This window comes from Athene cunicularia (genome assembly GCF_003259725.1).
Source record: "Athene cunicularia isolate RWA chromosome 4 unlocalized genomic scaffold, athCun1 chr4_part3, whole genome shotgun sequence".
NCBI classification, from domain to species: Eukaryota; Metazoa; Chordata; class Aves; order Strigiformes; family Strigidae; genus Athene; species Athene cunicularia.
The window spans coordinates 9,569,132-9,581,720 of record NW_020799100.1 but is presented as its reverse complement, the minus strand read 5'-3'; the positions used below and the strand labels follow the sequence as shown (position 1 = coordinate 9,581,720).

Genomic DNA, 12,589 nt, shown 5'->3' with positions numbered 1-12,589 from the left:
TCTAAAAGCATGGCAGACCAAGCCAGGGTTGGGAGAGTCTGTAATTACAAAACCAGCCTCGCTTCATATTGGAAACAGGCCAAAGAAAACCTACCAAGCTTGCATAACTGTTGTGATTAAAAAGTCTGTATGAAGAGTTACAAAGATTTAACATAGATCATTTAGATGCATGCCCCTAAATAGATGATGCTTACCATTTTTAAGCTACTAGCCTTTAGAAGGGATTTAGCATGATGCAGAAATAAACACAATACAAATAACCTGCTTTTCAGAATATAAGGAAGAGCCAACAAAGAACAGACTGCACTACAGAACTAATTAGGAATCAGCACTACACAAAGATTTGGGCTTGTTTATGTACTGTTTTGAAGTACTACTAATGTAAGAAGGGGGGGGGGTGAGGTTTGTTTTGGTTATTTCATATTTTTTCAAAATAAAAAGGTTTTTACTCCATTAGAATAAAATGGCAAAGGAGGTTGTTGGCATTTAACCATCCAATTGTTATTGGAGGTATCATCATAAGTGAAATTACTTTCATTGGTCCTTCAAAACTAATTCCTTCTATAATTTAACCAGAGGCAACAGACAACAGAACTGTGGAAATAAAGTCTAGCTGGCAGTTTATCTAGATCACAAACCGCACTATCCAGAATCTAAAGTCATTAAGACAATACAGTGAATTTCATACTGCTACAAATCATAGCTTAATTTGAGATACAATTAATCTTTCTTGTAATTAAGCTTGGGAGAGTAACCAGAATAGAAAAATAGTGTGGAGAAAAAAAAAAAATCCATCAGCAACAGACAAGCACAACAGACTCACTGCAAAAAGTAAATACACACTTAAAGCATTAGACAAAATCCTATCAGCAGTGCCTTAAACATTCCTGACTATGGAATTCAACCCAATCATTAAGTTAATTATTATAAACAGTATTTTAAAAAACCCAGAATTGCTCCAGAACCCCAAAACTGCTGCTGAGGAATCTGGCTGTATGAAGCACAGCAGTACAGAAAACCTTACTAAGAGCTCCTGGAGACTACCACTCTAATAGACTATGTGGTACATATGTGTGTATCATTTACAACTGCTGATATTCCAATACTTTGATATACTAAAATTACAAGCTGCAGTGGTTTCTCTCTAATATTCGTGAGCAGTATACCAGCCCAAAGTAACATACTTCGGGGTTGAGGGTTTTTTTTCCATTATACAGGTTTTCCATTAAGCAAATTTATATTTTATTGGGAAGACGAAAATCCCCAAGTCAGACCAATCAAGACCCCACTGAAAGTTGATGAAAATGAGTCATTGTGAAAATCTGACCCACGGGTTTTTAGAACAAAAGAAGAGATAGCTCCACAGAAGAGCCAATATTTGACAACAAAGAGCTTCAGCTAGCATAATGGCAAAAGGGAACTGCAAGACTTGGCAGCACGCTTACACCAGCGCCTCTCAATTTCGCATTCTCTCCCTCCAGTCTTATAGTTAATATCTTGTTTCCTGGAAAACTGTAAGACATTAAATCAATTACATTATATGTTTAGAAAAGGAAGAAAAAAGAGATGAAGCGAAACCTGAAGGGGGACTACTGTGAAGAGATGCAAATACTGTTTTCCTTAAAAAATATTTTTATGTGCAACCAAATATTTTACTATGATGCAAAAGCTAAGGTAAATCTTACAGGAAGCAGAAAAACACATCTGTAGAGCCAATAATACATATAAAAAAAACCCAACCTACCAACTGTGGCAAAAAGTCCCTTATTAAATGACCATCGATCTTGTTACCTGAGAGAATTATATGCACATACCTGTCAAATGATCCAAGTAGTATTGGTAGAGTTTGCACTGAATAGGTGTCATTCGAACTTCTAGAACATACTCGTATTTTGGTGGGAGGAACTTTGTTAATGCTGTGTAATCTTTCCTCTGTAATTTTACAAACACTACTTTAGTCACATAAACATGAAACAATTACTGAGAGCTTAAGAACTTCTGGCATCTTGAATGACAAAGCACCATGCATAAATTACAATGATTCACATGGTTTCCAACCACAAGGGGAAAAAATAGCCCACTAAATGCAATCCAACTACAGGCACTGTCTGCAGAAGCCCATCTTACCTAGTAAATGTGGTTGTCCCGTCAAAAGTATATGACCTGTTAACCCCATGTCCCAGTTCCAAGTCCTAGCAAAGCTGAGAGCAACTTCAGTAGCTGCTTTGGTAGCTACTTTTGTGGGATTTTCAAAAGTACTAAAACCTTTTTTTGAAAGCGTGGGTAAGTCAAGCAGCTAATATCAGTGTTTGTATCACAGATGAACTCACACTCATGTTAACTGTGTTCTGTTTTAGAGTACATAGTTTCTGAATACTTGCTTGGGGCACGCAAAATTTATTTCTGTTTTCCTTTTTTTGACTCTTATGCTAGTCTACTCTGTCTACTCCTTCATCCAAATGGTGAACAGTGCATTCATCCTGACTGAGAGACCATTGCACTTTTAGAAGTTCAGAGATCTTCATCAGAGCTAACCTGCCTGCACTGTGCTGCACAAACTCCTTGGCTGCAGGGAAAGCTCAGCCAGCTCACTGCAACAGAGGAGCCCTCAGGCAGCTTCCACTCCTTACTGGCAATTATGCCATCTGCACGGCCTTGCTGTGATCTGGAAGTGCAGCAAGGAGTTCTCATGAGAGCATTCTTCAGGAACAGAGTCATTTTCTTCCAAGTAAATTATACAGTAGCTCAAATGACCAAAAGGGAGAGCTGCTCTCTATGGATAGGATCTCACAGTGCACTGTGCAGAACAGAGTCCATCTGGGCTCTGTCCAATGCTGCACAAACACGGGGTGCCCAGCATCTGAAGGCACATAAAATGTACTTGCTACTTATGTTCCTTCCTCTTCTTGTTTTCTGTTTGTGTTCCTGCACTGCTGTATAGAACTATGTATGCTATCCCTTCACCACTGTTCATAATTTTATGATAGGAGAGTCCTTTATCACCCTTACACACTGGCATAAACCTTTTCATTTCTTTCAAGGAGAAAGATTATCTGCTTGTGGGACTATCCCACTATGACTATTTTACCCACCTTGACTATTTAATCAACCACCAACAACTGCGCAGCCAGGAAGAGGCACTTGGTGCCTACAGCGTGTCACACCTCAATCAGGCTGCAGTGCCTGGTTTTATAAAGCAGAAGAGCAGTAACTACATGCTGATAACACACGAGGTGCAATACCACAGCAGGCTAACTGAAGAGCAAGGAGTCCAGCCCTCATTCTGGAAATCTAGGCAGTTTTGGTTTGTTTTTTCATCTAAGGTCTTTAAGATAACAAGTTCGTCACCACTCTGGACCTGATTAATCTTCATTCTCTCTTCTCCATTGTTCTGATTCTCACCAATCAGAAAAAATAGGAATTCACAATCAAGTGACAAACTATGGATCATCAACTTTCTGTGCATTTTTTAAGTTAGTTGAGTTTTTAACTGTGTATTCTTTAAATGTGTATATGGGAATTAAAAGAGAATTTCAAAGCAACCGATGTCCTACTCTACCATATAATTTTCTAGTCTCCTTGCAGGAAAACAGCTGTATTCTCTAATATACATACATACATACAGATATAGATATACAGATATATATAGATATATATAAAAATCTCCTGCTTAGGATACACTGATATTTGGATAAAAATCTATTAAATTCATTTATCCTGACTAGAAAAACTTTCTAGTCACAATAAATAATGCAAAGATCTAGTAATTAGTGAAAATATTTAGGCTGAAAGTAATAGCTGGATTCAATGGAGCTCTCAAATAGCAAGTTTACAGGCCTTTAAGTGCTTTTATCAGAACAAGGTGAAATAACTCCTCCCCCTCCCTGCAGTTAATTCAAGTAATTAATTATAGTAAAACTGTTCTTACCTGAACACATCCAGCTAACATCTCATAGAGAATATGTGCACGCTTCTTCATTACTCTGACATCTACCAGAGTAGAGTCCGCACACTGACCGTTCTGAATCGGATTTATAAACCGATTTCGGAATTCTTTAATTGAACCAAGCAAATTCTCCTTAATAAAGTTAACCATGCAATGATCTAGGACAAAAAGATCAGACTTGAGTTGTTCCAAATGCAAAGTACAGTACTGGGATTAATTCTAACAGAAAATAATTGTGTCATATCTAAAACTAAGAACTTTCTGTTGAGCAAAACAAACAGGACAAACAACCCCATTTTCCAGAAAGGGCATCTTAAATTGACACATACTTCAGGCACAGAGTAAACTTCTAAATTTAACGTCAGATTGAAAACTCCCTCTTCATGTGTGTTACATGAAGTTTGAAAGCTGCTGTACACCAAAGCAATCATGCAACAACACCACATCTGCACAGATTTTTACATAGATTCAAAGACATATTAATCAATAGGAAAAAAAATTACAGCATACTAAGAAAGGGGAGAAAATGTTACATGCTAGTTTAGAATGGAACTCCCAAGACAGTAACACAAATCACTGTTTAGTAAATTCACTAAGAATACTACAGTTTAGAATGAAACTCCCAAGACAGTAACACAAATCACTGTTTAGTAAATTCACTAAGAATACTACTCTACAGTGGTTTGAAACAATTTAAATTGATGCTGCTGCAAGATCTGGTCCACCCATTTTCCCTGTGAACATTCTTTCCCTTCCCCTTTTGACAGGCTGAGACTCATCTGATCCTTGGCTTAGACAGATCAAGGAATAAACTGTCAGAAAGCTATTTCCTTCTGCACTGTTAATTTTCTGATACTCCTCATACAGGCTTCCCAAGGTATCAGACATATGTAAGGCCACACCAAGGGAAAGGATGGACAAGAGGCCAGATTCCCAACAGTTTTGTTTTAATTTGGCTTAAATCATCATGGAGCCACATCTTGAAGCAATGATTTAAAATGTAAAATGCAAAACCAGATTGTTAGGGGTTTTTTAGATATAGAAACCTAGCAAACAGCTTCACTGTATCACATTCTTTTCTTCTAATCCAACTACATCTATGTATTGCTGAAAGGCAAAAGTATAAGGAAACAACACTTCTTAAACCAGAGTACTCACATTCTATTAGATTATTTTGAAGTGGTGTTCCAGTAAGAATTATTCTTCTCCTAGATCGAATAGAATTCATTGCCTTAGAAACAGCAGATGCTTCATTTTTTAGTATGTGCCCTTCATCACAAACAACGAAGTCAGGGCCTAGAAAGAAATAACATTAGACTCTTCCATATTTTATAACCAGAAAGAAGCTGACAGCCTAAAGAATTCAAAATTTGTTCTACTAATGTTATTTAGGTTCCTTTTAATGTGTGTGTGTGTGGTTTGGGGCTTTTTTTTTTTAGCACTGTTAAGGTTCTCAGCCTGTGCACAAGTACGCACAATAGCCATTTTGGTAAGCTACAGGCTGTTGCATGTGAAGTCTTCATGGGAAGGATTAAATACAGCTTTGCAATATATTCCTACAAAAATTATCTATCCATACAGCTTGTGTGTACATGTCTCCATTTCCATCCACCCTGTCAGAACTTCATAAAACTGTTCTTTAATGTGGCTTAGGCTGCCATCTACTGGTGCTTGGTCATTTCTAAAGAAAAATAAGGTAATCAGTAATTTTTCATCAAGGCAACAGGTCAGTATCAATAGGGATAAACAGGGCAAAAGTCTTATCTAAGATACAATCAAATTGCTACCTTGTAGCTGCAAGTAACCACAGAAATGTCCTCAGCTTTCTTCCCGAAGATAAAACTAAGGGTTCTAGACAGCTATTTCAGGTGAGTTGCACCAGGAATGTCAGAACCACACCATAATACATTTCTACGCCAGGGAAAGCAACTCTAATAGAATTAAACATCACAATTTAGGGTTTCTTTGAAAGGAGAAGTAAAATATATTCTAGGATCTAACTAGTAATTTAGAATTAATGTTTTACCAGATCTAAACCTGACCTCAATTCCACTATCAATGAAGTCAGATGAAGTCAAGTTTATGCACCTATGAAAAATGCTATACAAAGCCGTCAGCTGGGTTCATCTATTCCGCTCTAAAAAGGCTGATACTTAAGGTGGCAAAGAAGTATTTACCAGCACAGACAATCAAATCTTTTATAATTTAGTAAGAACAGTTATCCTCAGGCTGACTTTAAACTGCCTTGTAAAGAAGAAAATCTTTAGGACAGTGATCAACAACAACAGAGAATCAATTGCACTTTTGACCACTTGAACAATTTAGTGCCAGTCATCTTAATCATGCCACTGTGTCAAAAAGTGACCTGAATCTGCTAACAGAAAAGGAATCAAGATATTTTTTTTTTCCAAGCAGAAAAATGTCCTTTAACCAAGTCTAGAAGACAATTATGAAAACCCACATATGAATTCCAAACACACTTAAGACTTGTCCAAGCCTACTTATTTCTGAATTTTTACACCTGCCACAGAAACATTTCCCCATATTATTTCATGACTTTTGTACCTTCCCCAGTTTTGACAGCATGCAAAACAGAGTTGCCAAACACAAAGCCTTCCTTTAATTTGAGGTAAACATCTCTTAATAGTGGCAAATCCTTTCTCTAGCCTTCATTCCAGTATTTCCTGAAGAGTAAGGATCTTGCAAGCAAGCTCTTCATGCAGTGTACAGTACTACCAAGATGGTCTGGAAGCTGTTTTCTAGAACTGAAGCATTTGCAAGGATTTGCAACATCTCCCCACCAGATGTGACAGCTTGCACGTTAGTATATCATTCTCAGAAACAGATTTGGTCTAGTATGTTATGTTTACAGTCAGAATCAGAAGTACATTAGAGAAGGATAATGAAGTCTTAATGATAGATAGCAATCAAAATTGTGCAAATACCCCACAGATCCGTGTTAGCAAAGACTGTGATTCATTAACATGAAGTGGTTAGTTAAAAAACAAAACAAAACCAAAAAACCCACCTCAAAAATTGTTGTTTAGAGTAAGTGAATGATAGTAAAAACATGAAAAAACTATCTTAGTAAAATTATTTGTGGTTTGGCAGGCACGAAGCACTGATATCTTGAACTAACATCTTGGCTACAATTCAGTGGCAATGATTTTCATAAATTTGTGGGTTTTTTCCTTGTTCTTAGAAAACATTAATGCAATTCATTATGAACAGAACGTTTCTCAAAGTACTATAAAGGAATGTAAAACTTAAAGGGACCTCAAGGGATCACTTAGTCCATTTTCTTCACCTGAGACAAGAGTTATGAGAAAGGGACATGCCCTCCCTGGCAGAAGTAGGAAACTCCATGACCTCTTCTCTTTTGCTAAAACGCTGTACAATAATACCCAATTGAAATGATCTCTGCTGCAAATGAGAATAAATTCGGCCCTTTCCTTTCTTCAACTGATGTAAAAAAACAACTGGTAACAGTCCTTTCAGTAACCAGCTCTGATATGGTGGAAAATTTTACAGTTTGGTCATCTTTTTTTCTAGGCTAAAAAGCCTTGCTCCTTCAATCTTTCCTCAAAGATCATCATCTTCACTTTCTTATCCTTCTTGCTGTACTTGCACATGTTAATATATTGATACTCATAAAACACATTCAGCGATAGATACAGATATACACACAGTTCTCCTTTTCCTCTGAAGTCTACAAGAACTTCAGTCTGCTTTATACAACTGCCAGTTAAAGAGCATTTTCCAAGTTAAACAGTAATGGAATTTTTATTAGTAGCAACAAGTAAAAAATATAAAGTTATTGAAATGCTGCAAGCAAAGCACAACAGCTATCAATAAACCAAACAGCATTTCATCAGTTGCACAAAGCATTATGGGAAACCATTTGTTGCTCTGCATGCATATATAATCCTGCTATTATTTCACATAGCAGAGCTAGTTAATTAATGAAATCACTTCTCCACCCGTAAACTTTGGCTAAACCTTCCCTCTCTGGTCTCCTCTTCTGTAGTATACAGTGCAATACAAGCTTCAACTACAGAATATGTCTACCCTAGCAGTATTCATTTTAACCAGACATATATAATTAAATTATCGCTCAAATACCAAATTTGCAACTTTTTAAATTAAAAACGTTCCCAGAGGTGAAGGTTTTCCTATTTACAGTCACAGCAGTAAGCCAGCACATAGCTTCATAAAAATCTTTTACTGGCAGCCTGCTATATTGCCAATGCTGTAATTCATGAAGATAGCAAGAAACAAATAATGGTTGTTGCAAGATACTTCTCATCAATTGAGCCAATGCAAATGTCTCCAGAAACTAATGGATAACAACAGATGAGCACTTCTGTCTTTTTGTAATTAGTTAAAATAGAGAAAGATCTGAAGCAACATAAAAATAATAATGGAGTTATTTCAAGGTTAGTTTTCGTAATAGTCTGATTCCATCCTACCAACCAACTAGTCCAAGAAGAGAATAAAACAGGGGCTTCCACATTCCTATGAAATTATTCAAAACCTACAAGGCTCAATGTGCTGCAGTTTTGGAATTTGATTACATGTACACAATAACCCAATCACAAACACTGCTCTATCATGTTGTCCTAAGCTTTCTAAAGACACCTGGAAGTAGAACAGAATGACACCTATAAGCAGAATGTAAAAACCAAAAGATTCACAAGAGATGAGACAGAAGCAGTTACAGAAGTCATTGTCTCCTCCATAAAATTGCATGTCCAACCTGCCAACTCACTCCACAGTCCAGTATTTCTGAAGTTACATAAATACAAATCCATGAAGGAAGGGACAACATGACTATGGTGACAACCCCTATGTTTAGCCTCCTTTACACCTTCCACAATGAAAAAAACCCAAAAAAAACAATCACTGTAAGAGTATATAACACTATTTCATCACTGCACCAGAACATGAGCCACTGAACACAAAGCTACTGTCCTGTCAGGCTACTGTCCCCTCACCACTACTTCCAAGACAGTAGTTCACACCTTTTCTTCTCTAGCTTTCCAGACAAGTCTCAACATATGCAGTATCCTGAGCAAGTCACATACAGAGTAAGACTGACAGCTCAGGGTTTCCCCCCCGCCTTCTTTTTTTGTTTTGTTCTTACTAACTACAGCATTAATAGGAGGAGTCAGAAAACCCACTGACAAGTGTATTTTCTTCATTGCTTAAATAATGTGTGTGGATTCAACACGGTCACAAATATAGTTCATCATCTACTATACTAGAGCTCCCCTGACTGCATAGCAATTATGTGATTTATTGAGTCAAACTGTCAGAAAATTAATTAATGTTTTAGCTGCTCAAACAGGCTTTCTGCAGAGTTGGAGATGTCAATTCCAGTTGGCCAACATCAATAATCACAAAGCTATTTTTGCCATTAGAAGAATCCTTTTGTCTGTTAGAACAAAATTCACAGCCCTACTATTATTTGAAACTTCACAAAATCAAGCTCACCAAGTCCAGTTACAAACCAGACTAATGCTGTATTTCATCAATGAGAAAGAAAAAAAATAATAGAAAAAAGAAAAAGTAGACAAGAAAAAACAGACAAAAGAAAATCAACCACACACTGTCAAGAAACCTAAAGTCCGGCCAGGTAATTAAAACCCAAGAAAATCTACCTCCAGAATCAAAGAAACCATTTACCCTACCTACCATATCAGCATTCTCAATTTAAAGATAAATATCAAAGTTACGGCAAAGGTGCCTTTTATAAACAGTTTTTAAGATATACTGCATGCTGCATAACCATAAGTTGTTTTCAGGTATCAGTTTCCAGTTCAGAATTTGTAGCAAAATATTGCAATTTTGGTGAAACTTGCTAATCCTAAAATTTTTAGGGTTTTTTGGTAACCACCTGATAGATTGGTTTTATCAACTTGGAGTGTTTTCAAGTGCTTACATAAACTTGCTTGGTTCAGTTGAGCTTAAACCAGACATCTGTTTCTTAGACTGAAAAAAAGAATTAAGTGCTCTATCTGCAATCAGTTCATTAGCACATAAATTAATAATTGTTCACACTTTTAAGGTACATTCTCAACTCTTTTTCATGTGTAGTTGCTCCCTTAAAGTAGATTTCTATCAAGGATGAAGCAGTTTGTGGTTGTAACAAATTAGCAGATTAAACTAACTTTAGGTTCCCAACAGTCACTTTGAATTACCTTGCAAAAATGTTACCTATTAGGAAAAGTTTCCAGTATATATTCCTGTGGTCATTTCTGTATTTGATCTAATTAGAAAAGGCTGTTACAGAAGACTACTTACAAAAGCAGACAGCAGTTGCTGACCAACCATTTCTGTAACTCAGCAAAAAAACCAAAGAAAATCTGATAAATCTTAGTAACATTATTGTTTAAAATTATTTGCCCAACAGATTCCCATTTGCAAGATTACTTAGCTCATATATGTAAACCAGGAAGTACAATATATACATAATGCATGCTTGTATTAATTTTCACTTACCTGGATCAACTAAAGCTTTATTAAATATCTCTTTAAGTTTTCTACTCTTCACATTCCTGCCTTGTGCAAGATTACGATACATCTCATAGCCTATTATCATCACACCTCCTTCATCTTGCCAACGCTGGAGCATATAGCTTCTCTCTTGAGGGCGTTTCACAGTTGCTAGTTCACAGACCTTTCGAAGGGGGAAAAAATATGCTTGAATTTCTCTTAAAATACCAAAGTACTGCTGTAACTTTTAAATACCTAAGGCTTATTAATGCAAGTAGATTTTTCACATACTTAAAGTGCACTCAGCCTATATTTTGAGTGGTGGAGCTTCCCAATTATGTAAACTGTTCAGTTATTTTTAAGAACTCTCTTTAAGCCTTATACCTCTAGTTTTTCATCATCTTCTAAACCTTCTTGCCATTTCTCAAACTCATTCAACCAGTTCAAGGCAGTGTTCAGTGGACACACTACCAGAGCCGTCCGAAAATCCAGCTTGTCACACAGCAAGACTGTGTGAAGAAAACTTACTACCTGCAAGATGAAAAAACAGACAAAATACCAAATAAAACACTAGGTATTAAGCAGTAGGAAAGAAACATAACATATAGAACTTACCAACAGTCTTGTTTAAAAATTCTTTTTCTGTTTGTTAAACAACTCACTGCTTAAAATTTAATACATATGTATTTTGAAGTCATACACTTATTACTGTTATACAGCTACATACATCCTTCACATACCAAGACACACACAGTTTTGAATTGAGCCAGACAGCTGAATGATTTCATAACTAAGGAACCCTCCCTTCACATTTCACCAATCATTTTCATAAACTAAACATTTCTATTAGGTCATTTTTAAGCTTTCTCCCAATACTTGCCCCAAACATTAAGTAAGTTCACCTCTTTGGACTTCATAAATGTATCAAGTTTCTTGAAAGTGAACTTCAGTTTTATATCAACGTTTTCCAGATTTTTTTCAACATATTGGCAAATTCTCTCCAAAGAGCTCTGAAGCAGAGGTTATTGAAATGCTTTCCAAGTATCCACCCTGTAGCCAGACTGGCTATATATTGCAGATGATAACACCTCCTTGAGGCCTGGGAAAAAACTTAAAATCTTTTGATGTCACTCAGTGTTTCTGCCAGGCTGCCTGTTTTTCAGCAGTAGCAAAGACAGGATTAGAAGTAACCTGCAAATACCTGGGAGCAGAAGAGTCAGTGATCCCATGTCAACTTCAGCTCTCACACCAGATTTTTAATGGTGAAGGCTACACTCTAATCCATGTAACTGTACAACCTCTGGAAAGTTCTTTCCAGATCAAACCTTGGTGGCTGGCAACTCTGATTTATACACTGTTCAAAGTAATTTCAAACTGCATGACTATACTTGGAACACTGGGAAACAAACAGCTTTTAGATGGTGCAATACGAAAGGAATTACTAGTGGTTTTGTGATCAAGATGAAATCCTCTCATGTTCAGATTCAAAACCTACCCATAAAGACTAAACCCAAAAGTCCTATGTCCTGGACAGCCAACAAGTCCCCAGTTGCCTTATTTCCCTGATCCTTTACTGACATTCTTTGCAGTTTGCAGAGTCTTCTAAAACTTAAGACCAATTTAGCTCTTTTAAGAGCTAAAACCAAATGGCATTATAGAGTACAGTAGAAGAACTGGCAAATAACCATTTTAGGAAAAAAACAACTACCTAAACTATAAACACTGGCCATAAAAATATGTGAAACATATTTGTGGCTTTTGTTGATTATCAAGAAGTTACAGCAAAATAATTTTCATGAACACACCTGCTGTGAAATATTTCATCAACCTATATAGCATATAAGGTGTAAGTGTACCAAGTCAGCCAGACTGCACTGCTAGACTGAAGCATAACAGTTCTACAAAAGATTGCAAATCTCATTGAAATTAACTTCTGAAGAGCCGTAACACATAAGCTAGAATCAAGCATGTAAAAATATATTCAAGTGTGTATGGAAGTCCTCTTCAATAGGATTATAGATTGTCAAAATATTGTCTGTCACCCCAATGTCCATAAACAGAGCAAGCACTGCAAACATTGCAGCTGGAGTTCTTAAAAACATACTGTCTACATGGTGGGCACCACCAACAGCCAAGATTGCAGCTTGT

At 36.6% G+C, this 12,589-nt stretch overlaps 1 protein-coding gene across 3 annotated transcripts in view; it reads right to left on the bottom strand.

Moving 5' to 3' along the window:
- Positions 1–12,589, bottom strand: part of ATRX (ATRX, chromatin remodeler) — a 78,800-nt gene that overhangs the window by 26,126 nt on the left and 40,085 nt on the right. For all 3 annotated transcript variants that reach the window (XM_026848252.1, XM_026848250.1, XM_026848251.1), the window contains exons 17-21: positions 10,826–10,972; positions 10,448–10,625; positions 5,105–5,242; positions 3,929–4,104; positions 1,815–1,932 (exon numbers count right to left, since the gene is read on the bottom strand). In XM_026848252.1, the coding sequence (XP_026704053.1) occupies positions 1,815–1,932; positions 3,929–4,104; positions 5,105–5,242; positions 10,448–10,625; positions 10,826–10,972 (757 nt within the window). The remainder of the gene's footprint in view (positions 1–1,814; positions 1,933–3,928; positions 4,105–5,104; positions 5,243–10,447; positions 10,626–10,825; positions 10,973–12,589) is intronic.